At 37.5% G+C, this 26,304-nt stretch overlaps 2 protein-coding genes across 4 annotated transcripts in view; both read left to right on the forward strand.

Annotated features, from left to right (window-relative positions):
- si:ch73-40i7.5 overlaps nt 1-4,640 on the forward strand; it is an 18,495-nt gene extending 13,855 nt beyond the window's left edge. For all 3 annotated transcript variants that reach the window (XM_087273144.1, XM_087273145.1, XM_087273143.1), the window contains exons 10-11: nt 1,747-1,887; nt 4,116-4,640. In XM_087273144.1, the coding sequence (XP_087129270.1) occupies nt 1,747-1,887; nt 4,116-4,187 (213 nt within the window). In that variant the 3' untranslated portion in view covers nt 4,188-4,640. The remainder of the gene's footprint in view (nt 1-1,746; nt 1,888-4,115) is intronic.
- Nucleotides 4,641-6,083: 1,443 nt separating this feature from the next.
- Nucleotides 6,084-26,304, forward strand: part of abca7 (ATP binding cassette subfamily A member 7) — a 67,636-nt gene continuing 47,415 nt past the window's right edge. Inside the window, 13 exon segments of the mRNA NM_001443438.1 lie at nt 6,084-6,184; nt 9,478-9,586; nt 9,680-9,773; nt 11,752-11,893; nt 11,977-12,104; nt 14,021-14,142; nt 17,815-18,009; nt 19,918-20,010; nt 21,428-21,665; nt 21,801-21,940; nt 22,010-22,324; nt 24,910-25,115; nt 25,220-25,396. Of these exon segments, the coding sequence (NP_001430367.1) occupies nt 9,521-9,586; nt 9,680-9,773; nt 11,752-11,893; nt 11,977-12,104; nt 14,021-14,142; nt 17,815-18,009; nt 19,918-20,010; nt 21,428-21,665; nt 21,801-21,940; nt 22,010-22,324; nt 24,910-25,115; nt 25,220-25,396 (1,916 nt within the window). The 5' untranslated portion in view covers nt 6,084-6,184; nt 9,478-9,520.

Here is a 26,304-nt window from a genome sequence, read left to right on the forward strand (position 1 = left end):
ACTTCTTGTGCAGAGCTGCAGTCTAGGCGCTGGAGAATGCTGGAGAACGCTGGACCTCAGTGAAGACTCCTCTGTCCCTGGAGTTTCAAAGGGAATCAGTCTCATGCTCTCCACTCCTCCATAACCACCACAGCAGCTGCTCTGGATATGGCCTGGTCCAGGATTATGTAACCTTGGGATCATCTCGTCGTTGGTCTTGAATTGAATCAGTGGCGCTGCGTATATATATATATATATATATATATATATATATATATATATATATATATATATATATATATATATATATATATATATATATATATATATATATATATATACAGTATTTATATAGCACTTTTCTAGACACTCAAAGCGCTTTACACATTTTTGGGGAATCTCCTCATCCACCACCAGTGTGCAGCATCCACCTGGATAACGGGACGGCGGCCGTATTGCACCAGACCACATGCCAGCTGATTAGTGGAGTGGAGATAGAGAGATGAGGCTTATTATTATATGGGGATAGTTAGGAGGCCTTGATGGACAGAAGCCATTGGGCAAATTTGGCCTGGATGCCGGGGTTAAACCCTTGCACTATTTTTGAAGGACAACTTGGGATTAGACATGTATAAGATAATATATGTTAATAAGTTAATATATGATGTCTAAGTTAATATATTAATTTAAGGAACCACGGATGGATGCTAGACTGAACTTTGTTTAGGCTACTTACTATTGAGGAAAAAGCCCCAATCCGATAGGTGACTGTCTGCAGCCACTCCTCAGTTGTCAGATGTCTCCGTTTTCCCCCATCCACAGTAACACGGAGCAGCAGCAGTTTAAAATGAAAACGGCCTCTTCAGCGTTTCCAAAAAGCTCAGTTTTTAGTGCTGAAAACTCCGGCATAGGTATGGACAGATGGCATCACCGTAGCAATGCTTATGCGTTTTAAAACTAAAAGGTAGTAGTGTAAATGGGGCCTGAGAGACATGATTGGCTGTTGGTTGTGTATTTTCTCCCTTTGTGAAGTTTATTTATGAACTAATTTCGAGAGGAGCACACGCTAATGATTGTTAGCACCTGGTCCTCATTAGCTAACACTGATTCACCAATCAGACGATTCCTTAATCACTATAAATAACCAGAGTATCTTACCTTAGCCATCTTCGTCATGAAGAATCCCTCCTTCCACCCCTACTCCTCCCATGTCCTTGTCAGGGCAGCACGGAGGCCTAATGGTTTGCATCATTGCCTCACAGCACGAATGTCACTGGCTCAGACACTACCTGGCCAAGTCGGCATTTCTGAGTGGAGTTTGCATGTTCTCCCAGTGTTTGCGTGGGTTTTTCCTGGGCTCTCCGGTTTCCTCACACAGACCAAAAACATGTAACATAAGTGAATTGACAAATCTAAATTGACAGCATAGACACTCCATAGCATTCATAATCTACTTCCACCATTATCAAGCAGGGGAGTTCTCGAGACCTACCTGAACTCGGACTCCCCTCTCGCCTTGCAATGGGGGTGAAGCCCCGGGCTCGAGGATCTCACAAGCTCAGGGCTCTCTCCCGGGACAGCATGCCAAACAGGCTCCATAATCAATCATCAGCTTAGGGCGAACTCTTGAAACTTCTTTCAAATTACAAGTGTGATATGTCTTTATACCTGGTGGTTTAATATGTTGATGAACACTGAAAAAACCCTTACGTTGACTGTATTTAGTATCTAACACTCTTTTTGTGAACTTTCTGTTCTTTTGATTAGATTTGCAGTCTAATGCGGGGTGGAATAGCTGAGCGGGGTGGTATTCGAGTTGGTCATCGTATCATTGAGATCAATGGACAGAGTGTGGTAGCTACACCTCACGAGAAGATCATCAACATCCTGTCCAATGCTGTGGGAGAGGTATGTGCGTTTCATTTTAGAAAATTCTTTAAACTTTGAACTACATTAGAAAGGATTGATTTACTGGATCTGATTGGATAAGATCATACACACTTAACAATAGGAATACAATCATCAAACTTAACGTTTTTTAGCCATTGTTCTGAGTAAAATGTTGCAACACTATGTATAATTCACATTAGGTCTACACTTCCTGCCTATCTAAGTTTTAGGAACAACAAATAATAATTTGACTTCTAGTTGATCATTTGGTATCAGAAGTGGCTTATATGAAAGACCTCTAGATTACGCTTATTTTACCAAAATAAAATATGATCATGCTTTGATTTTTAACTATTCAATTAGGACAGTAAGGTCTGACTTTGCTTAGACAAAAGACTTGTTAATTAACAAAAATAATGTCCAGTACAGAATATAAAGTCCTGCTGCAGTGGAAAAATAGTTAATATTGTGTCTGACTCCATCATGAGCTTGAATGACTGCATCCACACATCTCTGCAATGACTCTTCTCATCATCTGGAATAGCAAAGAAAGTGTTCTTGCAGGACTCCCAGAATTCATCAAGATTCTTTGGATTCATCTTTAATGCCTCCTCCTTCATCTTACCCCAGGCATGCTCAATAATGTTCATGTCTTCTGACTGGGCTGGCCAATCCTGGAGCACCTTGACCTTCTTTGCTTTCAGGAAAAGTGATGTGGAGGCTGAAGTATGAGAAGGAGCGCTATCCTGCTGGAGAATTTCCTGTGGTTTGTAATGTAATAGGCAGCACAAATGTCTTGATACCTCAGGCTGTTGATGTGTCCATCCACTCTGCAGATCTCTCACACGCCCCCATACTGAATGTAACCCCAAACCATGATTTTTCCTTCACCAAACTTGACTGATTTCTGTGTGAATCTTGCGTCCATGCTGGTTCCAACAGGTCTTCTGCAGTATTAGTGATGATTGGGATGCAGTTCAACAGATGATTCATCAGAAAAATCTGCCTTCTGCCACTTTTCCAAATGATTAACTAGAAGTCAGGCAATTATTTCTTGCTTATACAACTGACGACAAGAATTTTGTCAGGTAGTGTGGTTCTAATGAGAAAACTACGTACTTTTTGTTGCATTTAAAGTTCACTAACAACTCTACAAAATCAAGTGTGAGAAATAGAGATTAGAGTTTGTACTAGTTAAAGAATAGACTGAATGCTGAGTTCTCCTCAGTCTGGTAGAAGACATCATTATGTTGGCTTGAGAAAGCCAACATACTGTTATACTACTCTGTCCTTGAAAACAAACGTATCTCCTCCTAGGCCGTTCATGCCACAAGGCCCAAATGTGGTCAAAATGTGCCGCCTTCATTCAAGATTGTTGCTATATCTCCTCATGCCAATAAGACTTATTGTTTTTTTAATAAAAAATTTTAAATATTACATTTTTATAATCCGAGCATATAAAAAAATTATACAAGCCCCAAATTTGGCCAAAAGCTATATTTAGATGTGGTAGATTTTGTTGCTATATCTTTAAGGTTTATCAGACTTATAGTTTTCCAATAAATAATTTTTAAGCATTATTTTTCTCAAAATATGGCAAGCCATTTTTGACTTAATCTCCATATTTTTTTACTGATATGGCAAACCATTTTTGACTTAAACTCCATATTTTTCTGATATGGCAAGCCGTTTTTGCATGTATCACCTTCACACTTATTAAGCATTGTATTTTCAAAAAAATACGGCAAGCCATTTTTACATAATGTTCATTCCCTTAGTCTCTTTATTAATCAGGGGTCGCCACAACGGAATGAACCGCCAACTTATTCAGCATTTGTTTTACCCAGCGAATGCCCTTCCAGCCGCTTTAAAATATTGTAAGCACTTTAATAACAGAATGCCTGTTATTTTAATGCTACAGGTTAGATTTTTTTTAATTATTGAAAGATCATGTACATTTTAGTTCAGTTGCATTTACGTTGATTGAACTATGATATGATGGGGTGACCTTTGCCTTAACCCCCACAAACTGATAGGTGTGAACTAAATGACCCTTTTACAATCTCAATGGGTACTAGCAAAACAACAGCCACTCAAGAACGGTTAAGCCAAATACAGCAAAATCTAACATTAAGTAGGAGTTTCTGAATATTATTATGGTTCATGAATGAATCATTAACAATAAAATAAACCTGTTTGCTATGTCTGTCATTTCATGCATTTTTAAAACCACAATTTTTTAACAGATTCATCTGAAGACTATGCCAACATCAACCTATCGTCTCCTGACTGGCCTGGATCAGCCCGTGTTCCTTTAGTAGGCAGTTCCTCTCAGGTTCTCACATGCAAAAAAAAAAAACACTGACCGAAAATGTAGAAAAGTACATATATTTAAGCAGATTAATACAATTGGAACAGTGTAAAATGGTATAGTTATCATGGACCTCCATTTTAAAGCTCTATATTTAACTGCTGGTTTGTATGTGTATTGTTTTTGCTTTGCTGCTGACCCAAGGTGCCTAAAACAAGCCTTGTGTTTGAATGACTATGCATTAGAGTCTAGCCAAAATGAGTCTCCCAGCACTTCTGCAATAGATATTTGTATTTCATCCTGTTTGAAGCATTTACATGCTCTTTATCGAGCTAAAGACTTCGTGCCTGGAAAATGAATGGACCCTGATCATGCCAGGGTTTGTTTTTAGCTACAGACATGATAGAGGTATATTTTAATAACTGCTGTATGAGATGTATATTAAAGATACATAAAGACATTTCTCTTGACTTGTGTGCTTATTAGTTTAAGGATGTTGGTACAAGTTTAAACACTATGCTAAGAGGTATTTTGTCTTGTTTTTCTTGAAATTATAAGCAGGATATCCGTGGGGACTTGAAAAGCCCCTATTATGGGCTTTTGAAAATGACCCATAAATATACACACACACACACACACAAATTATATATACATTTAAATATGCAACTAGTGTAGTGTTTTTATCACATTTACATAATAAATATATAATATACTCCCAGAGATGGGTTGCGGCTGGAAAGTAAAAACTTGCTGGATAAGTTGGCGGTTCATTCCGCTGTGGCGACCCCGGATTAATAATGGACTAAGCCAACAAGAAAATGAATGAATGAATATATAATATACACACAAATATATTATTTTAAAACAAGCTTTTATTTTTGGCGTGATTAATCTTTGCCCAGCCCTATATGCTTCTATCTTTGCTTTTCATTTTTTCAACAATAAAAATTGTCATTATTTACAAACATTAATGTTGTTCCGAATCTGTATTAATTTATTACATAATGCTGAATACAGGAGACTTTTCAGATAACCCTCCAAAATGTGTTGATCTCCTAATGACTTCAATAATATTTTATTTGAATATATAATGTTATATTTAAATTAATATATTTTCAAATAATACATATTCAATTATTAATTTACATCTCCTTGTGTTCTTTTAATATTTTATTGTATAATGTTTTTTAATGTACAGTGCTTAGCATAACTGAGTACAGCCCATTATAAGAATTAATATTTTTATAAATTTCTCAGTGAATATAGGCAACGTATTTTTGGTGCGTTTAAACAAAACAGATTTATTAAACAGATATATTTAAGAAAATATTTTTTTAGTCACCAAACATGTTTAGAAATTGGAAGATAATACAATTAAATTAAAGCAAAATATTGCAAAACAAATTACAACCTACAAAATTTCAACTAAATTTTTCCATTTCTTTGCTTCTCTTGATATTTCATCTTTATAAAAATTGTATTAAAATTTTTTCTATATCATAAATTTGGCTGTACTAGTTTTTAGACAGTTATCATAAGTTATTTTGTTAGATAAGCTTCAGATTTGGCTTCAGTGCTGACTCATCTAATGTACATGCACAAATAATATTGTATCTTTCTATTACAAATATTAATTTAAAAGATAGATTTGTGAGGGGTGTATTAATATATGCTGAGCTCTGTACATTATAATATGATACACAAATACAGGAGTATGATCACATTTCCAGAAAGCCTCACGGTACAGGTCCGGAAATTGCGCAGGTTTTATGTAAAGGCTAAATGGGCGGGCGCTACATGAAAACAAATGAAATGATTGGCTGCATGTCACCAGCGTGACGCTCTCGATTGGTTTCCAGCTCAATGTGGTCTTAATGTTTTGAATGGAAGTCCCGCCTATGCTGGCGTTTCCTCAAAGTGATCTTGTAACACCGGTATCGCGGACGAAAAGACTGCAGACCGGCTGTTTCCATGAGCCAAAGGAAGTTTTGGTTGAAACGAAAGGTAACCGAATTCAATGTCTAATTACTGTGCTGTTTAAAGACATTAAACGCGAACGTTTGAGTTACAGTAGCCTCCCGTAGCTGTGTGTGTGTCATTCGACATGTTATGTATGACCTGCAGTGAATGGTTCATTACATATTAATGACATTTTATTATATACAATACTCTTGGAATATACTGTAATATAGTGTACTTGTGGGGAAAACGCTCTAAAACATAAATATTTAGTGTGTACTGAACTAAATGTAGCCTTGTTATTAAATATAATAACCTGTAATGAGCGTTTGTCAGGTTTGTTTTGTTGTTTGTCAATAAACACATGTGAGTTATTTAGGCAACTTAATGAGTGTTTAATTAATCACAATGTAGGCTATTTTTGTTACTTATATATTTGTCTTACACAAGCTTGTGCTGTATTTTTCTTCGCCCATTTTGCTGGAGATTTATTCCTCCTGACTCTGTTAAGCCAATTAGTCTAATGAGGATTGCAATAACAAGAAGAGACAGTCAAAGCTGAAGACATCATGTCTTTCAACTTTCCACTTATTCATTCATTGATTTTTGGGTGGCTGTTCACTAAACTTTAAAATGTCTTGCTGTTTTCTTTCCTGTAACATATAACACAGCTGCAACTTTTGATAACATACACAAGCGGTCAAAAGTTTGGGTTCAGTAGGATTTTTAAATGTTTTAAAATAAGCTTCTCCTGCTCACCAAGGCTGGGTTTATTTAATAAAAAATACAGTGCAAGTTGTAATATTGTGAAATATTATGGCACTATAGAATAACTGTTCAAAAGTAGTTTATAATTTAATTTAATAATTTATTCCAGTGATTTTTAGGACGATTTTTCAGCGCCATTACACCAGTCTTTACATGATCTTCACTGAGTCACATGATTCTTCAGAAACCACTCTAGTATTTATTATTACCATTAATTATAATATTAATGTTTTTAATGGTAATAGTATTAAAGCAATAATGACTGGAGCACTAATTTCATTTGAAACTACATTCAATAACATAGCAGTTATTTAAAATTTTAACAGAGATTGAACAATTTAAGGCAGCACAGCGGCGCAGTGGGTACCACAATTGCCTCACAGCAAGAAGGACGCTGGTTCATGCCCCGGCTGGGTCAGTTGGCATTTCTGTGTGGAGTCTGCATGTTCTCCCTGTGCTTGCGTGGCTTTCCTCCGGGTGCTCCGGTTTCCCCCACAAGTCCAAAAGCATGTGGTATAGGTGAATTGGGTAAGCTAAAATGTTTGTAGTTAATGAGTGTGTATGGATGTTTTCCAGTGATTGGTTGCAGCTGGAAGGGCATCCACTGTGTAAAACATATGCTGGATAAGTTAGTGGTTCATTCCGCTGTGGCGACCCCAGATTAATAAAGGGACTAAGCTGAAAAGAAAATGAATGAGTGAATTTAACAATGCTTTTACATTTAATAAATGCCGCCTTGATGAACAGAATAATTTTTTCTTAAAAAAAAAAAACCCTTAAAAATAAAACTGACCCCAAGCTTTTGACCGGTAGTGTGTATTAGGAAATCTGAATTGCATAAAATTGACTATGGAAGTTTTTTTCCTAACAAAATGAAAATGCAACTGCTTAAAAAGATCAAATAATAAATCAAACTCTCAAAGCAGCTACTGAAATGAGAAATCAAATGCTCAAATGTATTTGATATTTAATTCTAATGATCAACTCAGTATGAACCTGTTCTCATTAAATAATCAATCAAATTCTCAAACTTAATAATGAGGAAAAAGCCCCAATCAGATTTTCTCTGTTTTCAGATGTCTCTGTTTTCCCCCATCCACGCTAACACGGAGCAGCAGCAGTTTAAAATGAAAACTGCTTCTTCAGCGTTTCCAAAAAGCTCAGTTTTCGGCACTTGAAAACTCCGCCGTAGTGTGGACAGATGGCGTAAGCGTAGCAAAACTTAAGCGTTTTAAAACTAAAAGGTATTAGTGTAAAAAGAGCCTGAGAAACATGATTTGCTGTTAGTTGTTTGTTTTTACACTTTACTTCTTCCAAATTACAAGTGTGAAATGTCACTATACCTGGTGGCAGGCCCGGATTGGCTAATCGGGAGGACTGGGAGAATTCCCGAAGGGCTGGTCTGTTTTCTTTTGGGCCGCGAGGGCTGGTGTCACTAGCCGCTTGCACTCTCAGCAGTCGAACTTTTTTCATTTATTTATTTATTTATTTATTTAACCATAGCCTCACTCGTTTTATTCATTATTTTGCAGCAGCTCTGCTCTTTTTTTTTTATTTTTTCGCAGCCCTGTGAACAAAATGCAGTCTAAAGGTCAATGATGAACAAACTATCATTCAACCCCAAACAGTGGCACCTTAGTGAAAATAAGAGATTGAATAATTAATACTAATGAATATCACACTTGGTCAATGAAAATCAGATGATTCACTACATTAATAAGTCTGACATAACTTGATCAGAAATCTAAAAAGGGGAGAAAAGATTAATTCATCAATAGAAAGTAATACTGTGGTCAAAAGAGTCTTGCAGATAACAGTGCAATACTTATTTTTTTTCCAAACGCAGCTGCAAAACACGGCATTGTGGTCCAGTGGTCAGCACGGTGTGTTACGAAGTCACTGACCCGAGTTCGAACCTTACCTGAGTAATTATTATTATTATTATTATTATTTTATTTTATTTTTTTTAGTGTTAAGACATATAACACTCTTTGGGTTACTTATATAGGTGTACATATTTTATTTTTATTCTTTATCTATAAAGAATTTTGCACAGAAAATATATTCAGATATTGCAGGAAAGGACAAAATGAAAATGCAAATGCTTAAAAAGATCAAATAATAAATCAAACTCTCAAAACAGCTACTCAAATGAGAAATCAAATGCTCAAATGTATTTGATATTTAATTCTAATGATCAACTCAGTATAAACCTGTTATCATTAAATAATGAATCGTATACTCAAACGGACACCGCAAATAAAAAAAACTTCCATATTTGATAGCCTCTTGTTATCGATAACTTAAGAACCTGCTGTCTTTCACAGATGGATAAAAAGGTGTTATTTACCCGAAGGATTTTAAGATAAGATTGAGAAATAATAGTTTCTCAGTGTTGGGTTGCAGGTGGAAGGGCATCCGCTGTGTAAAAGAAATGCTGTATAAGTTGGCGGTTCATTCCGCTGTGGCGACCCCTGATTAACAAAAGGACTTAGCCGAAAAAGAAAATGAATGAATGCATGAGAAATAATATCATTATATTTGCATGCTGTATTTTTTTTTCAATATAGGTTTCCTCCGTTGTCATGGCTGTATAGTCCTGTAGTGTCTGTCATGGCCATTGGAACGCAGCTCTACCTGCTGCTGTGGAAAAATTTCACGTACCGCAGGAGGAACAAGGTGCTGTATCTTAACTGCAGCCACAATATTCAGACCCTTTTTCAAACACTCTACATTCATTAATTTAGTTATGTATGTTTTTTTTTTTTACAGGTCCAACTTGTTGTTGAACTTCTATGGCCACTCTTCCTCTTCCTCATCCTCATTGCTGTCCGCCAATCACACCCACCGTACAAACAGAGCCAGTGTAAGTGACATCCTATGAGCGTGAGTGTTGCTCTCCCCTCTTGGCAGGTGGCTGGACATCTAAGCTGATTAGCTGTAGTGAAAATCAGGACGTTGTTGAGCTCTTGTGACATTGTTTATACTGAATCATGACCTTTGCTAACGGTTAATCCATGCTAGTACACAGAAACATTTGTTCTAGTAATCGTAACTCAGAATCGGAAATCTGAAAAGTTTAATTTACTCTGGAATGGTGTTTGTGGTGTGAACTTGAGATGGCAATGATGCACGCTAAAAATCAAGCCCTGCTCATATTTTCCTACTTTTTTCAGTTAGAAATGTGCCACAATTCTGAATTAAAGTTGGTTGTTGCTTTTTTTTCTCACAGATTTATTCTGAAAAGTTAACATGCCCTTAATCACACAATAGCTTAAGTTCAATTTCATCTGTTTATCGAGCACATTTAAAAGCAATCACAAGACTCTGTCCCCTAAAAGAAGATTTTGATCACTCAATCTAAGAGATCTCACAGCTTTTATTCTCTACTTATTATAGCCATATAGAGTTTATATAGAGTTATGGTTGTATTATACTTTATATAGTTTGGTTATATAGACTAAAAAGAAGATTCAGTCCCTTTAGCAACATCCCACATAGCAATATTTCTCTGGCCCAGCTCTGGCCCACACAATCAGGTTTTGCTTGGCCCACATGCCGCAGTGAATTACGGTACATGACTGGACCAAATCTGGCTTCCAGACAAGGGCCAAACACGGACCATATCTGGGCCAAGTCTCAGCCAAGTTAATAACTCATAACTGGGCCTGAACTGGGCCAGATAGGTTGGTGTGTCACGATTGCAATGAAATTGATAAACCCATGGAGTGATGCGCTTTAGGCACACTATGCGCACGCTTTTTCTCAAAGTGACCTGATTGGTAGAATTTTTTTTCTTTACTCAAAAATGATTTTAGTGTATTTTAAATGTGGGTCAAGACTGGCCAAACTCACATGGCCCACTTATCACATTTTAAAATCTGAGCCAAATACTACGTTTTTCATCTGGCCCAAATCTTGTGTGCCGCCTTAAAAACGGTGCCACCTCTGCCAAACCCGGGCCATGTTTGGCCCACATGCTGTATGCCAGTGCCGGATGAATGCCTGCTGTGCCAGCTTTATGCCAAATCTGGGCCAGAATTCTTTGCTACTAGGGATGTCAACTTAATGAAACTATCGTAGCAAGTAGCAAAGAACCAGTCAGTCTGCGCTGTCTTATATTTTTTCTTTTGAGAAACAGTTTAACTTGGATATACTGTAAGTGTTTCATCCTAGCTTTACAATTTTTGTCTGGCTGATACAGCAGTGTTTGTGGATTTGTTTACTTACTCTTTGTGTGGATTCAGCATCACAGAAACAGGTTACCTATTAATCATTTTGTTATGCAAAGAAATGTATTAAAGTACACATTTTTCATTCCTCTGTTAAACATGTAAACCATCATTAAATAATGCAAAAGAACTCTTTTGGAAGGTCTTCTTTATGACATTGTTAAAGGCGTCATCAGTTTAAGAAAACAACGTTTTTGGTATTTGTTATGTGTGCATTATTAGAAAATATACATTTATTATTTTCATTCATTTATTCATTTTCTTGTCAGCTTAGTCCCTTTATTGAGAAATCTCTGGGAAACATCCACACACACACATACTGACAATTTAGCCTACCCAATTCACCTGTACCGCATGTCTTTGGACTGTGGGGGAAACCGGAGCACCCGGAGGAAACCAACGCGAATGCAGGGAGAACATGCAAACTCCACACAGAAACGCCAATTGCTGTGGAATTGCATTCTTGCTGTGAGGCGACAGCACTACCTACTGCACTATTGCCTCAACGCATTTATTATTTACTTAATATTAATATAAATCATTAATTTAATTGATATTATTTTTAATGTTTCACATTAAATGTTGCTGATCTTTTCTCTTTTTATGTTTTAGGTCATTTTCCTAACAAGGCGCTTCCTTCTGCTGGCACACTAGCATGGATTCAGGGCATTATATGCAATGTCAACAACCCCTGTTTTCATCAGCCTACAGCAGGGGAAACACCCGGGCTCGTGAGCAACTTCGACAACTCCATGTGAGATGTTTTTTTGTTTTATCTCAGACAAATTTCTTTTTTTAACTTCAGCCATTGATGGAGATTTATTTTGTTATTTTCAGACTTTCTCGACTTTTAGTCGATATGAGGACCGTCCTGACAATCAGTGGCAACCGAACAACCTTCTCTGGTCTTCAGGACCTGTCAAAGACAATCCAAAGACTCGGGGAAAGACCAGATGCCTGGCCAAGTATATATTCATTAAATACCTCATTTTAGAAGCTGAACATGCTGTATTGGATGTGTTCAGTAGATTCAGTTAGTATCTCCTTAGCAAGCTCCTTGTACCTTGATGTTGTGTCTCACAGATAGATGAATTGAAGAACTTGGCTTGGTTTTCAGATAACCTCATGTGCCTCATCTAGAACCTCAATGTCTCAGTTTGTACAATACAATACAATACAATACAATACAATACAATACAATACAATACAATACAATACAATACAGTACAATACAGTACAGTACAATACAATACAATACTATACAATACAATACAATACAATACTATACAATACAATACTGTATAGTACAGTACAGTACAGTACAGTACAGTACAATACAGTACAGTACAGTACAGTACAATACAATACAATACTGTACAGTACAGTACAGTACAATACAATACAATACAATACAATACAATACAATACAATACTATACAATACAATACTATACAGTACAGTACAGTACAGTACAATACAATACAATACAATACAATACAATACAATACTATACAATACAATACAATACAATACAATACTATACAATACAATACAATACAATACTATACAATACAATACAATACAATACTATACAAAACAATACAATACAATACAATACTATACAATACTATACAATACTATACAATACAATACAATACAATACTATACAATACAATACAAAACTTATTTATGTGGCACATTTAAAAAATAGCCAAAGTGCTGTACACATGAGTAGTAAAAGGTAGAGTAGAAGATGAGATTAGAAAATAAAAAATGAAAATAAGCAAGACTAATTTATTAAGATTAATCAATAGAACCAATAATCAAGGATTATTAAAAGCGAGAGAAAATAGATAGGTCTTTGAAACAGATATAAACTCAGAAATAGAAGGGGATTGTCTAACATGAAGCTCTATAGTGTTTCAAAGTTTAGGGCCAGCAATTGCCAATGCTCGATCGCCTTATTTTTGTTAGCATGTTCTAGGCACTAAGTAAACTGAGATTGCACAGTTGCATCACACCAAGTAGCTCCTTGACCTGGCTCAACCAGGCTGCTTTTCTGTGTGGAGTTTGCATCTTCTCTCCGTGTTCACATAGATTTCTCTTACAGTCCAAAGACATGCCGTGTAGGTGAATTGGATGAACTAAATCAGCTGTAGTGTATGAGTGTGTGTATGTGTGTGTGTGTGAATGAGAGAGCATATGGGTGTTTCCCAGCACTGTGCTGGGTTGTGGCTGCAGGAGCATCTGCTGCCAGAGTAGTTGGCAGTTCATTCTGCTGTGTGGGCCCCTGATTATTCAGGAACTTAGTCAAAGGAAAATTAATGAATGAAAATTGGCTGGAAGGGTAAAACAGATGCAAGAGTAATTGATGGTTCATTCAGCTGTGGCAGACCCTGATAAAACAGAAGAGAATAAGCTTAAGGAAAATGAGGGAGCACTCAATTCTTTTCCTCACTAGCCTGTCACCAAAAATATACTTTTTGTTGTTGTCTGATATCTTGCCACAGATTTTAAGTGATACTATTGGCATTTTATATTTTTTATGTCACTGATTATAAAGATTATACGACAACATAATAATGCTAATAAGCAAGAGACAAAAACTTTTTATTACAAAGGTTATTAACATAAATATTATCATTAACTGTAATGTAGAATGTAAATAACCTTGTAAAATGGCTTTAATGTTACCAATGTGTGCCATTTTGAGCAGTCACTGTCACACCATTTGGACTGCAGCTTGAAACGTTTTCCAAACCGTCACTAGTTTTCACAAACATGAAAATTAATCTCTTCGTAAAAAATCCTTTTTTAAATATAAGCATACAGCATTTTGAAAAGAATGTAAAATATCTTTGGTTTTTTGACACCTTTGTAGATCTTCCAGTGGGAGAGTATCTCAGAGCCAATGAAAGCTTCTCCTCTTACCTGCGGACAAACACCAGCATCCCCTCAGCATTTGTTGAGCAGTTACTGAGGGCAAGACTGAACCTCCAAGTGGTAAGAAAGACACTGTTTTCACTTGCTGAAGTACTTATAATCCTCCACTGGTAGCCTAGACTTAATGTCCTGAATGAGTGTAGGCATTGTATTGTCTGCAGTTAATTTATGTGACTGAATGCAATTCTGTTTTACATCTATTTATTGCCCTGATGCTAAAAATGATTAAATATTTGAGTATTTATGGCGATCTTTTGAGTTGTTTTTTAGCTGTTTTAATATCTGATTTAAACAACCATCAGCTTAGATTTGCCTACATAAATACTTTACTAATCTGTCAATTACAGCTAGCTATTAGTAAGCTCACAATTCTAGAAAAGTTACATCACAAATCTTTTCAATAAGCCATATGATTTCATGTATGCCCTTTCGATTAATATTTGGGTGTGTGTTCAGCATTTGGGATGCTGATTCACCCCAAAATGAAATCATTTACACACACTCCACTTGATCCAAACCTGTTTGAGTTTATTTCTTACATTGAACAAACAAAGATATGTTGAAGAGTCCTGTAAACCAGTAGAGAGTGATGGAAAAAGAGTACTGTAAAATCACACTCAAGTATAAGTACCATTACTTGCCTAAAAATGCAAGTAGAGTAAAAGTATCTGTTGTAAGTCTTTACTGAAAGTACGAGTAAAAAGTAGACTTTTTAAAAGTACTCAAGAGAAGTGAGTAGTGAGTATTACGCTGTTAAAAGCTGATGCATTTACATGTCATTTGTGCATGTGTGTGTAAACGTAACATTCTGTAGTGCATTAATTATTACTCAGCAGGCACACAATGTCAAAAGACGTTAATATTAGGTTAGATTTAGGTTGTAATGTCAGGTGTCCAAAATTCTATGTCTAACCAGTGTCTAAGGAGAATGTTATTTTGGTGTTCAATAATGACATCAAATGATGTTGATATTTGGTCAATTTTAGGTTGTTAAAAAGTAACCAAAAAACAACGTCGAGCCAACATCTTAAACCAACGTCATATTGACGTCAAGTACTGACGTTTATTTGTCAGGTATAACAACCAAAATCTAATGTCTGATAGACGTCAAAGTGGTAACTTCTACACAATGTTAAGCTCTAACATCATTAGGCGTTGATATTTGGTTGCTTTTAGGTTGGATGTTAGACATTGATGTCAGCCAGACGTTGAGTTCTGATGTGAACTCGATTTTCATTTTCAAACAAAATGCAGCGTCCCCATGACGTTAGCGTACAAGGTCAATTTGACGTCATGTTGACGTCTTGTGCCTGCTGGATGTTTAAGGCCATTTCAGTCATCATACAGTAAACATCTGTCATCTTTTCATCAGTGACATGCATCTAAACAGTCTCTGGGTCAATGCGTGTAAAGATTTTGGACATCTTCTAGGACACTTTAAATGCTTCTAAACAGTTTGCTGCAATTATAAAGCGCACATGTCTCAAGGTAGTTCATTATGATGTGATTTACCTTCTGTGTGCGATTTGATTGGACAGGAATACAGGACTGATTTTTCTAATTCCCGTAGACAGGAAATAATAAGTAGTGACGGCCGGTTTAAGGAAAGTAGTGGAGTAAAAGTACCGATACAGCACTAAAAATGAACTCAAGGGCAAGTAAAAGTCCAAATTTATAAAACTACTTAGTAAATTACAATTCCTGAGAAAAACTACTCCATTACAGTAGTTTGAGTATTTGTAATTAGTTACTTTACACCACTGCCAGTAGTTATTCACTTCCATGGTATTTGTTTCTCCAATTATGAATGTCAATGATTAACAGTTTCCAACATTTTTTAAATATCTTTTTTTGGGGGGTTCAACAGAAAAAAAGAAACTCTTAAAGGATTGGAACAACCTTTGCTGACATTTTAATACATTTTAATATTAGTTTAGTACATTTTAATATTTACCCTGAAGTACAGGGGTGACCAACCCTGTTCCTGGAGATCCACCTTCCTGCAGATTTCAGTTGCAACCCATATCAAACACACCTGAACCAATTAATTAGGACCTGAACACCACGTGAGAATGGAGCCTTCGATTAGCCCCGCCCTCCTTAGTTATTGTTGCTACACCTGACAAGCTTTCATGCCTGGCATGGCTTTTTCAATGTGTGTGTGCCGGTTTCAGATATTGCCAGGGATATAAAGTCATTTTTGGCGAACAGTTGAGATATCCGAGAAAGCCAGACAAAAAAAGACTGTAGTATGCATTACAGGGGTATATTCACCACATAACAGACAACCGATTAGAGAATAAATCAACCAAAATTGAAGCTAGCTTAGGCTAGCCGCCTCATATGCTAACCATTTAACAGCTTAGCTCATGCTCAGCAGGAGAGGTGACGTTTAAAAATGATCTAATAATAACTAATGAAATCGTGATTTCTCTATTTTTAGCCAAAAAACCTGATAGATTAATTGTTGTGCAATGAAATATAGCGTTACTAACCGTCAAGGAAACACGCATTGACAGAGCTTTTACACAGTTCATTCATAGAAAGAACAGCATCACTGACCATTACAATGTACAGTAAATTACATATTACTGTCAGTGTGTTTGTGTGCTCTTTATAAATGAATGAAAAACAGCTGCTGGTAAAGTATATTGATCGCAGCTGCTCAGTTTGTGATCATATCTCGGTTTTGTTCTGTGGATTTGTAATTTCAAATATTCGTAGCTTGAAATAGATGAAGATATGAAGTTCAGTAAAGTTAACAACAGATTAGCAGCTTCGTATTTTCCGGATCAATAACTCATGTCATTATGAGCTATTCGCTATTAGTTTGATTAAGTTACTAACGTTATGGCGAAGGCTTAAACGGAGCATTACTCATAATATTGACTGAAAAAAAGGAATAAGACAGACAGCTGTAAAACATAACCATCTTTGTGTTTTCGTAGAAAACAGTTTAGATCTGTTTAGGGTTAGAGGTGTGTGAGTTATTGCCGCCTGTCTATCACTGAATGTGTCAGGAATATCAAAACAAAACCAACCTAGCTCCACTCCTTTAGCGCCCCTCACACAGCTTGATCCACACTGGCATTTCTCCTCTTGGGTTTTAGGTTTTGAAAAGAGAAAAAATTTCACCATCCCGTCCAAACTTTGAGGACACCAGGTATCAGATTTGCACTATCCACATGCACTTGCTCAAAAGCTTGACAGAGCCCCTTCGCATATCTACAGTTGCTAAGCCACGGTTGGCGTATGGCGGTTTTTGGGCGTGGCTTAGCGAAGGGTCAATTATAGGCAGGTGTGTTTGATATGGGTTGCAACTGAAATCTGCAGGAAGGTGGCTCTCCAGGAACAGGGTTGGCCACCCCTGCTATAGTATTTGTTTTCTAAAATGATGCTTGAATGCATCTAAAATGATGGTTAGGGTTGGTACAATTGGAAGTGCGGCAGGGCTTTTTAAAGGGTCAGTTTTTCAATAATTAAGTTTGATTAAATCTTACTCCCAGTAGCTTGCATTCATTTCCCTTTTTGAGCACAACCCTCTAAACTCAAAATCCAATCTAAAATTCAATTAACAAAACCAAGTCTCCACCATGCAATCTTCCGATTTAATGATTCATTATACTCAGAATATGGAAGAATAGATCTGTCACTACTTGTATTTCATCACATATCTGAACACACTGATGATTGTAGCATAGTAAGTTTTAAAGTTCTTCTTTTGTTCTCAAGGTTACCTTAGCAGGAGAAGGAGTGCGTCTGTCTGACATTGTCTGTAATGCTTCACTCTTGAGCCGATACCTCACCGTTGAGGAAGGAGATTCTTTTCCTGAGCTGCAGGGGGCGCTGTGTGTTGTGCCCTCAGATATTATGCAGAAGGCAGAGCAAATCTTCCTCTCACAGCTGGACTTCAGCAAGATTGTTACGGTTAGTGAGTTTACACTCTAATGTCATGTGTTTATTTTGTTTAGTGTGGCGAGAGACTTTAAAGGGCACCTATGATGCAAAACCAACTTCTGTAGGCAGAAATGTGTATAGGTATAGTGTGTCCTCTGTCATATTGCTATAAACACAAGTTTCTTTTTAAAATTTTCTGAAGTTGAAATAAGATTAAAATCCCAGTGATTTTGAGGCCAACTTCAACGTGACGAAGAGTGCGGTTTCCCCACCCACCAAATTGGTGAGGCCTGTATTAACATGTCTTCATAGTAACACATATGCACATGTCCACAGAACTTATTTTGCAAAGAAACTGGGATTAAAAGATCTGTTCAGCTCTCTGTGATCAGCTGCACCTCAAGAATGAGTTTTACTAGTTTAAAACATTTTAAAATCAGAGCATGTTGATAATAAAGACAGTAAAACTGCAATGTAATTCATAACTGCTAGAATCACCATTGCCACATATAGTGTCAGTAAACGCATATGTGTGTACTGCAAACTTTGGAACGGCATTTGTGTGACTCATCGTTTCAGAAAGGCTTGAATAAACTCCACCACAAATACATCAATTAACCTTACTTGGTATTTTTGACTATTCAGCTGGATGTCTGCTAGGGCTGAGCGATTAATTGAAAATCACAATCAGAACCTATAATGGATCTTTCAGGTCAAATTTTTCAATTACTTTCCCTACCATGTAAGGAGTCACTTGACCCTGCTCTCTTAAGGATGCTATATACATCTGTGTCAAATGCACAGGCATGGCAGCCTTCACATGGTCACTTACCTGTGCACCTCTTAAAATGTAACTAACAATGTTTGAACTACATTGACAATTATTGGAAGTTGCGGCAGAGATGCCTTGAGGTGGCATACTTTTTATTACAATAAAATTATTATTTACATTAAAATATTTGTTTACAGAAGATTCAGGAAATGCTGAAAATATTAAATGCAGGATATACAAGTTATTTTATTTAAAAGAGATACTACTTATTTTCTACTTTTGAAAACATTAAAATTAATAAATTTTGTTTCCAAAAGTCCAAGTTATTTGTTTTCACTTTTTAAAAGGAAAAAGTTTGTTTTAGACAATGTGTTTTAATTTCACTTGTTCAACGTTGATGTTCAATAACTGTCAGATATCAGAAACAGTAGACTGTGTGTGTTTCCTTCAATTATTTTTACATCAAGTAATGCACCCTTCATTCAAAAATCTGTCAATTGTAATATGTGAGCATATTTACTTTATAAAATTTCAGTGAACTATGGGGCAAAAAAAAATTGTTCATTAATCGTAATCGAGATTTTGATTTTAAGCCAAATCGCACAGCCCTATTTTCTGCTTCATCCATGTCTGCCTCTGTCACTGACTGCTGTTTATCTGATGTAACACATGTGGGAACAGTAGGAGGAGAGAACCAGCTCATTTGCATCTAAAGGCACAGGCTTCAAAAAAGTTTTTCTCAGATACCAAAATAGGCATATTCTGCAGTGTTTAATAAATAATCTGATGGTCATTTTGAGCTTAAACTTTACAGACATTCTGGAGACACCAAAGGCTTGTCTTACATCTTGTAAAATGGGTCAAATAGGTGCCCATAAAATCATCCAAATCAGTTCATTCTCAGTGATTCACTGTTTCACAGTGCTTCAGAGTACAGAATAATCTTGTAACAGTCTTTCCCTTAAATTCTCTCTATGTGTTTGAGTTAGTTACTCTGTTTGGCTCACCTATCATTCTTTACATGCAAAATAATCATTTAGGTGATATGACGACAGTCCCTGATACAATTTGAAATAATCATCTAGTCCCTATCTGTATCTTCATCATTAACGTCTCTATTTCACTCATTTAATTGTGTCTTAATGTGTTTTTATTACTAATTTCAGAGAGACAGGCTGCAGGCAAATGCTGCTGATTTCCGGATCATCAGTCGGGCTGTGTCCTCTGCTTCTCAGGAACTAGCATCAATTATGGATGATGTAAGCAGTTTATAGATCTTTTAAAGTGTTTGCTGACCCAAATATAAAAGTTCTGTCAATAATTACTCACTCTTATGTCATTCCAAACTTCCGATACCTTTGTTCATCTTTAGAACCCAAAATCCGAGAACTCCCTTATCCTCCATAGACAGCAATAGTCCTGACTTGTTCAAAGTCCAGTAAAGTTTCGAAAAACCTCCTCAAAACTGTTCATGTGGTTTCCGTGTTTCAATCAGAGTTATATTAAGCTACTAGAATACTTTTGTCTGCACATAAAGCAAAACAACAACAGTTTTTTCGCATCAGTGTCAGTATAGAGCAGTGGTCACCAAACTTGTTCTTGGAGGGCCGGTGTCCTGCAGATTTTAGCTCCAACCCTAATCAAACACACCTGAACAAGCTAATCAAGGTCTTACTAGGTATACTTGAAACATCCAGGCCGTTGTGTTGAGGCAAGTTGGACCTAAACCCTACAGGGACACCGGCCCTCCAGGACCGAGATTAGTGACCCCTGGTATAGAGCATGTGTTCTACGGCTTTGTGTACTGAGGTGTACGTGTTTGACTTTAAAAGGGCTGTGTTTGGTGAATGTGAGGTATATGTCAGCAGGATGACAGAACGCGACACTCATAGTGAACATAGTGCTCTTGTGAAACATGCACCCTGTACTGACACTGGGAAGAAGAAACTATTGAATGATGTCCTTGATTTTGTTTTATGTGTGCACATAAGTATTCTCATAGCTTGATAATATTCCGATTTAACCATTGAAGACTTCTTGTCTTCAGTTGTAAGAGCAAGAAATAATCACTTGACTTCTAGTTGATCATTTGGAAAAGTGGCAGAAGGTAGATTTTTCAGATGAAACATCTGTTAAACTGCATCCCAATTATCACAAATACTGCTGAAGACCTATTGGAACCAGCATGGACCCAAGATTCTCACAGAAATCAGTCAAGTTTGGTGAAGGAAAAATTATGGTTTGGGGTTACATTCAGAATAGGGACATGTGAGAGATCTGCAGAGTGAACTGCCAACTTGTCCAGCATAGGTTTTACACAGCGGATGCTCTTCCAGCTGCAACCCATCACTGGGAAGCATCCGTTCACACTCAAACTATGGTCAATTTAGCTTACCCAATTCACCTGTACCGCATGTCTTTGGACTTGTGGGGGAAACCGCAGCACCCGTAGGAAACCCATGCGAACACGGGGAGAACATGCAAACTCCACACTAAAATGCCAACTGACCCAGCCGAGGCTTGAACCAGCGACCTTCTCGCTGTGAGGCATTTGTGCTACCCACTGGGCTACCGTGACGCCCTTGATGAGGATTATACAAAATATGATGATGCAGGCATAGTAAAAGTCAATTTTCACATCACACCAATCAATTTGATTCTATTTTTCCTCCTCAGATCTCTTCTCTATCCAGTTTCTCAGAGCTGAACTCAGAGATAAGGCTTCTAACACCTGAAAACCGCACAGTACTGCCACGCGAGAGCTTTCGAGCCTTCTCCAGAATCATGTGTGGACACCCAGAGGCAGGAGGAGAGAGAATCCCTTCATTCAACTGGTATGAAGATCAGGACATCAAATCTTTTCTGGGCAGAAACGCATCAGAGGAGACAAGTCTTGAAAATGACAACAGCACCAGTAAGATATCATTGCTTTATTAAAAGGTCAAAGCAGATTCATGTTTGCCCCATAGTTATGTTATTAGTAGTAACTGTAACTATACCCTACCAACTGTTTTTTTTATTTTAATAATGCCTGATTTTTGTCCTTCAGCTTCATTCTGTGAAAACTTGATCCAAAATCTGGAGTCGAACCCTCTGTCACGGATTGTATGGCGTGGCATCAAACCACTGTTCATTGGAAAGCTGCTGTACACACCAGACACGCCAATCACTCGCACAATCATGTCAGAGGTACTGCCCCATTCTGCCATCCTCTTACTATAAATCTGATGGCTTCTGACCCTCTTTCTGTTCCTCCAGGTGAACAAAACCTTTCAGGACTTCGAGATTTTAAAGGATGTTCATGAAGCTTGGCAGGAGGTCGGACCCAGAATCAAAACGTTCATGGAGAGCAGTGTAGAAATTCGGCTTCTGCAGGATCTTCTGAGAAGGCCTGAGGTGGCTGTAATAGTGAACATGCGTCTGGAAAACACCTCTTGGACGGCCTCTCGTATTGCCCGGTTCCTCTCAACACAGGACCCAGATACACCCCGTAAGGATGGAGCTCAGCTAACCTGGTTCGATCTGTACCAGGATTTAAACAACACCTTCACCACTCTCTCAGAGCTCACAAAGGTACTTGATACATTCATCCTGTCTTCAGGAGCATGGTGTAGGACAATGTTTCTCAACCATTTTTCTGGAGGACCACCAGCTCTGCACATTTTCCATGTCTCCTGAATCAAACACATCTAATTCAGATTATCAGCTCATTAGCAGACTGAAAGACCTGTAATCGGTGTGAAAGACAAAAGAGACATCCAAAACATGCAGTGGTCCTCCAGAAACGTGGTTGAGAAACACTTGTGTAGGATGTACTTTATTTTTACATACACATGTGCATACTTGTCCTACACACTTAAAGAGATAGTTCACCTAAAACCCAAAAATTCTAATTTACTGACTATTTACTCAAGTGATTTCAAGTTTATTTTTGTTGAACACTACAGAAGATATTTTGAAGAGTGTTAAAAATGGTAACTGTTGACATAAATACTATGGAACTTAATGGTTACCGATTTCTAGTATCTTCTTCTGTATTTCAACAGAAGAAAGTAACTTAAACAGATTTGAAACAAGGGTGAGGAAATGGAAACCAAATTGTTTTTTATTTTTGGGTGAACTATTCTTTTAACACATACTTTTAAAGGGGTGGTCCAAAGTGTATTTTTAAAGCTTGGTTGTGTTTATTAGGTGCAAAACAATGTGTGCTCATGCTCACGTTATTTTTTATAAATTTTACTTTGATTATATAAAGCTACCATGAAAACAGCTATCATATTTCCTAGTTCCTCCGAAAGCCTGCTTTCAAGAGACTCTGATTGGTCAGCTAACATATTGTGCTGGGATTTGCAGATCGGCTTCATGTCACCAGGAAAAGTGTCACGCCTCTACTAGCACGCGCTTTTGCTCTGTGTAAATACTTTCAGTCAGAGTAGCTGTTAGCCGTATCAGTTTGGGCCTGAATCAGACAGAAAATGACACAGAGGACACAGCTGAACCTCACGCCTGCTCTCTAAAACAAAATCTGACAAGTGTCTTTCATATATAATCGGCTTATAAGCCTGTGTAAGTAATATGAAACGTTCACATATCTTTTGCCAGTTTGTTATTTGAGGTGTAGAACACAGGGAAAGTGTCCGCATAAAGAGACAAACCCATTGTCATATTGTTGTCCATAACTTGCATTTGAAACAGTCCATTTGTATTGATCATTTACATTTACATTTAGTCATTAAGCAGATGCTTTTAACCAAAGCGACTTACAAATGAGGACAAGGAAGCAATTTACACAACTATAAGAGCAACAATGAATAAGTGCTGTAGGCAAGTTTCAGGTATGTAACGAAAGTGTAAGAAGCAAAACATTAGTAATTTTTTTTAATGTAGTTAGTGGAGGAGTCAGAGAGGGAATTGCATATTAGTAAGGAAAGTGGAGACTAAATAGTTGAGTTTTTAGTCGTTTCTTGAAGACAGCGAGTGACTCTGCTGTTCTGATGGAGTTAGGGAGTTCATTCCACCAACTGGGCAGATTGAGCGTGAGAGTTCAGGAAAGTGATTTCTTCCCTCTTTGGGATGGAACCACGAGGCGACGTTCATTCACAGAACGCAAGTTTCTGGAGGGCTCATAGATCTGCAGAAGTAAGAGCAGATAAGAAGGAGCGAAGCCAGAAGTCGCTTTGTAAGCAAACATCAGAGCTTTGAATTTGATGCGAGCAGCAACTGGCAGCCAGTGCAAACGGATGAGCAGCGGAGTGACATGTGCTCTTCTAGGTTCATTAAAGACCACTCGTGCTGCTGCATTCTGAAGAGCTGAAGAGGCTTGATAGAGTTAGCTGGAAGCCCGGCTAGTAGAGAGTTGCAATATTCCAGTCTGGAGAGAACAAGAGCTTGAACAAGGAGTTGAGCTGCATGTTCAGATAGGAAGGGTCAGACTTTTCTGATGTTGTAGAGTGCGAATCTGCACGATCTAGCAGTTCTAGAGATGTGGTCAGAGAAGTTTAGTTGGTCATCAATCGTTACTCCAAGGCTTTTCACCATTTTGGATGTAGTAATGGTTGCCCCATACATCTGGATTGAAAAGTTATTATGTAGAGTCGGTTTGGCAGAAACTTCAAGCATTTCTGTTTTCGTGAGGTTAAGCTGAAGATGATGATCTTTCATCCAGTGTGAAATGTCTGACAGGCAGGCTGAGATGCGAGCCGGAACCGAGGGATCATCAGGATGAAAAGAGAGGTATAGCTGGGTATCATCAGCATAGCATTGGTAGGAAAATCCATGTTTCTGGATGACTGATCCTAAAGATGTTGTGTAGATGGAGAAGAGAAGTGGCCCAAGAACAGAGCCCTGTGGTACTCCAGTGTTTAGATGCTGTAGGTTGGACACCTCTCCCCTCCAAAACACCCTGAATGACCTGTTGGAGAGGTAAGATCTGAACCACTGAATAACCGTGCCTGCAATGCCTAGTGACTCAAGCGTAGATAGCAGGATCTGGTGGTTGACAGTGTCAAAAGCAGCTGACAAATCCAGCAAGAAGAGGACTGATGATTTAGAGTCTGCTTTAGCCAGTCTGAGATCCTCCACGACAGAGAGCAGGGCAGTCTCAGTTGAGTGGCTTTTCTTTCACTTTCTTCATTGTCTGTATATCTTCATTTTTCCAGTGCTTTTCTTTGAATAAATTGGAGGGTCTGACCACAGAGGGTGAGATGGTAGAACGAGCTCTGGAGTTGCTGGAAGATCGTCAGTTCTGGGCTGGAATCGTCTTTCTCCTCCCGAACTCTTCATCATCCGTACTGCCTCCACATGTCAAGTACAAGATCCGCATGGACATAGATGATGTCACCCGCACAAACAAGATCAAAGACAAGTATATTGAAATGCCACACACACTTAAACTTACAGAAAATTATCATTATGTAGGGCTTTCGTTTTTGTTTAATAAAGCTGATGTTATGTTTTATTATGTGACAGATTTTGGGACCCAGGCCCGGCTGCCGAACCGTTCAGTGACATGCGCTATGTTTGGGGTGGTTTTGTTTATGTACAGGATTTAGTTGAGAGAGCCGTGACACGTTTGCTCACTGGTAAAGAGGCCAAAACGGGAATATATGTGCAGCAGATGCCTTACCCCTGCTTTGTTGATGATGTGTGAGTTTCTCTCTTCTGTTTGACAACACATTATTTCACAATGTACATCCATGACTTAACAATGAATTCAACTTTTTATGTTGGCTTCAGAAAGCCAACATACTGTTATGCTACTCTGTCCTTGAACACAAACGTATCTCCTCCTAGGCCGTTCATGCCACAAGGCCCAAATGTGGTCAAAATGTGCTTTCTACATTCAAGATTGTTGCTATATCTCCTCATGCCTAAAAGACTTATTGTTTTTTTAATAAAAAATGTTAAATATAAATTTTTTATAATCCGGGCATATAAAAAAATTATACAAGCCCCAAATTTGGCCAAAAGCTGTATTAATGCGTTAGATTTTGTTGCTATATCTTAAAGATTTATCAGACTTATAGTTTTCCAATAAATAATTTTTAAGCATTATTTTTTACTTAAACTCCATATTTTTTACTGATATGGCAAGTCATTTTTGCATGTATCACTTTCACACTTATTATGCATTGTATTTTCCAAAAAATACAGCAAGCCATTTTCACATAATGTTCATTCCCTTAGTCTCTTTATTAATCAGGGGTCACCGCAACGGAATGAACCGCCAACTTATCCAGCATTTGTTTTACACAGCGAATGCCCTTGCAGCCGCAACCCAACTTATAAAGACTGTCATAGAAACATCAGGGTTGATTTAGATCACTCATATTGCCAAGAAGCTTTGATGTATCATCACTAACCTGTCAAATGTCAAAATAGCAATAAAACAGTATAACCTAGCAACCATTTAAAAATAGCAATATCTCTACATCAGAACATCGTAGGGACCTGGGCATTGGCTTGTTTGACTTATGCTAGCAAATGGGACTTCCTGTGTACTATGCATGGTAACAATGATAATGGAAGCCAAGTGCTAATAACGATTAGCTACA

This window comes from Danio rerio, chromosome 11 (genome assembly GCF_052040795.2).
Source record: "Danio rerio strain M-AB ecotype USA chromosome 11, GRCz13ab, whole genome shotgun sequence".
In the NCBI taxonomy this organism is placed as follows: Eukaryota; Metazoa; Chordata; class Actinopteri; order Cypriniformes; family Danionidae; genus Danio; species Danio rerio.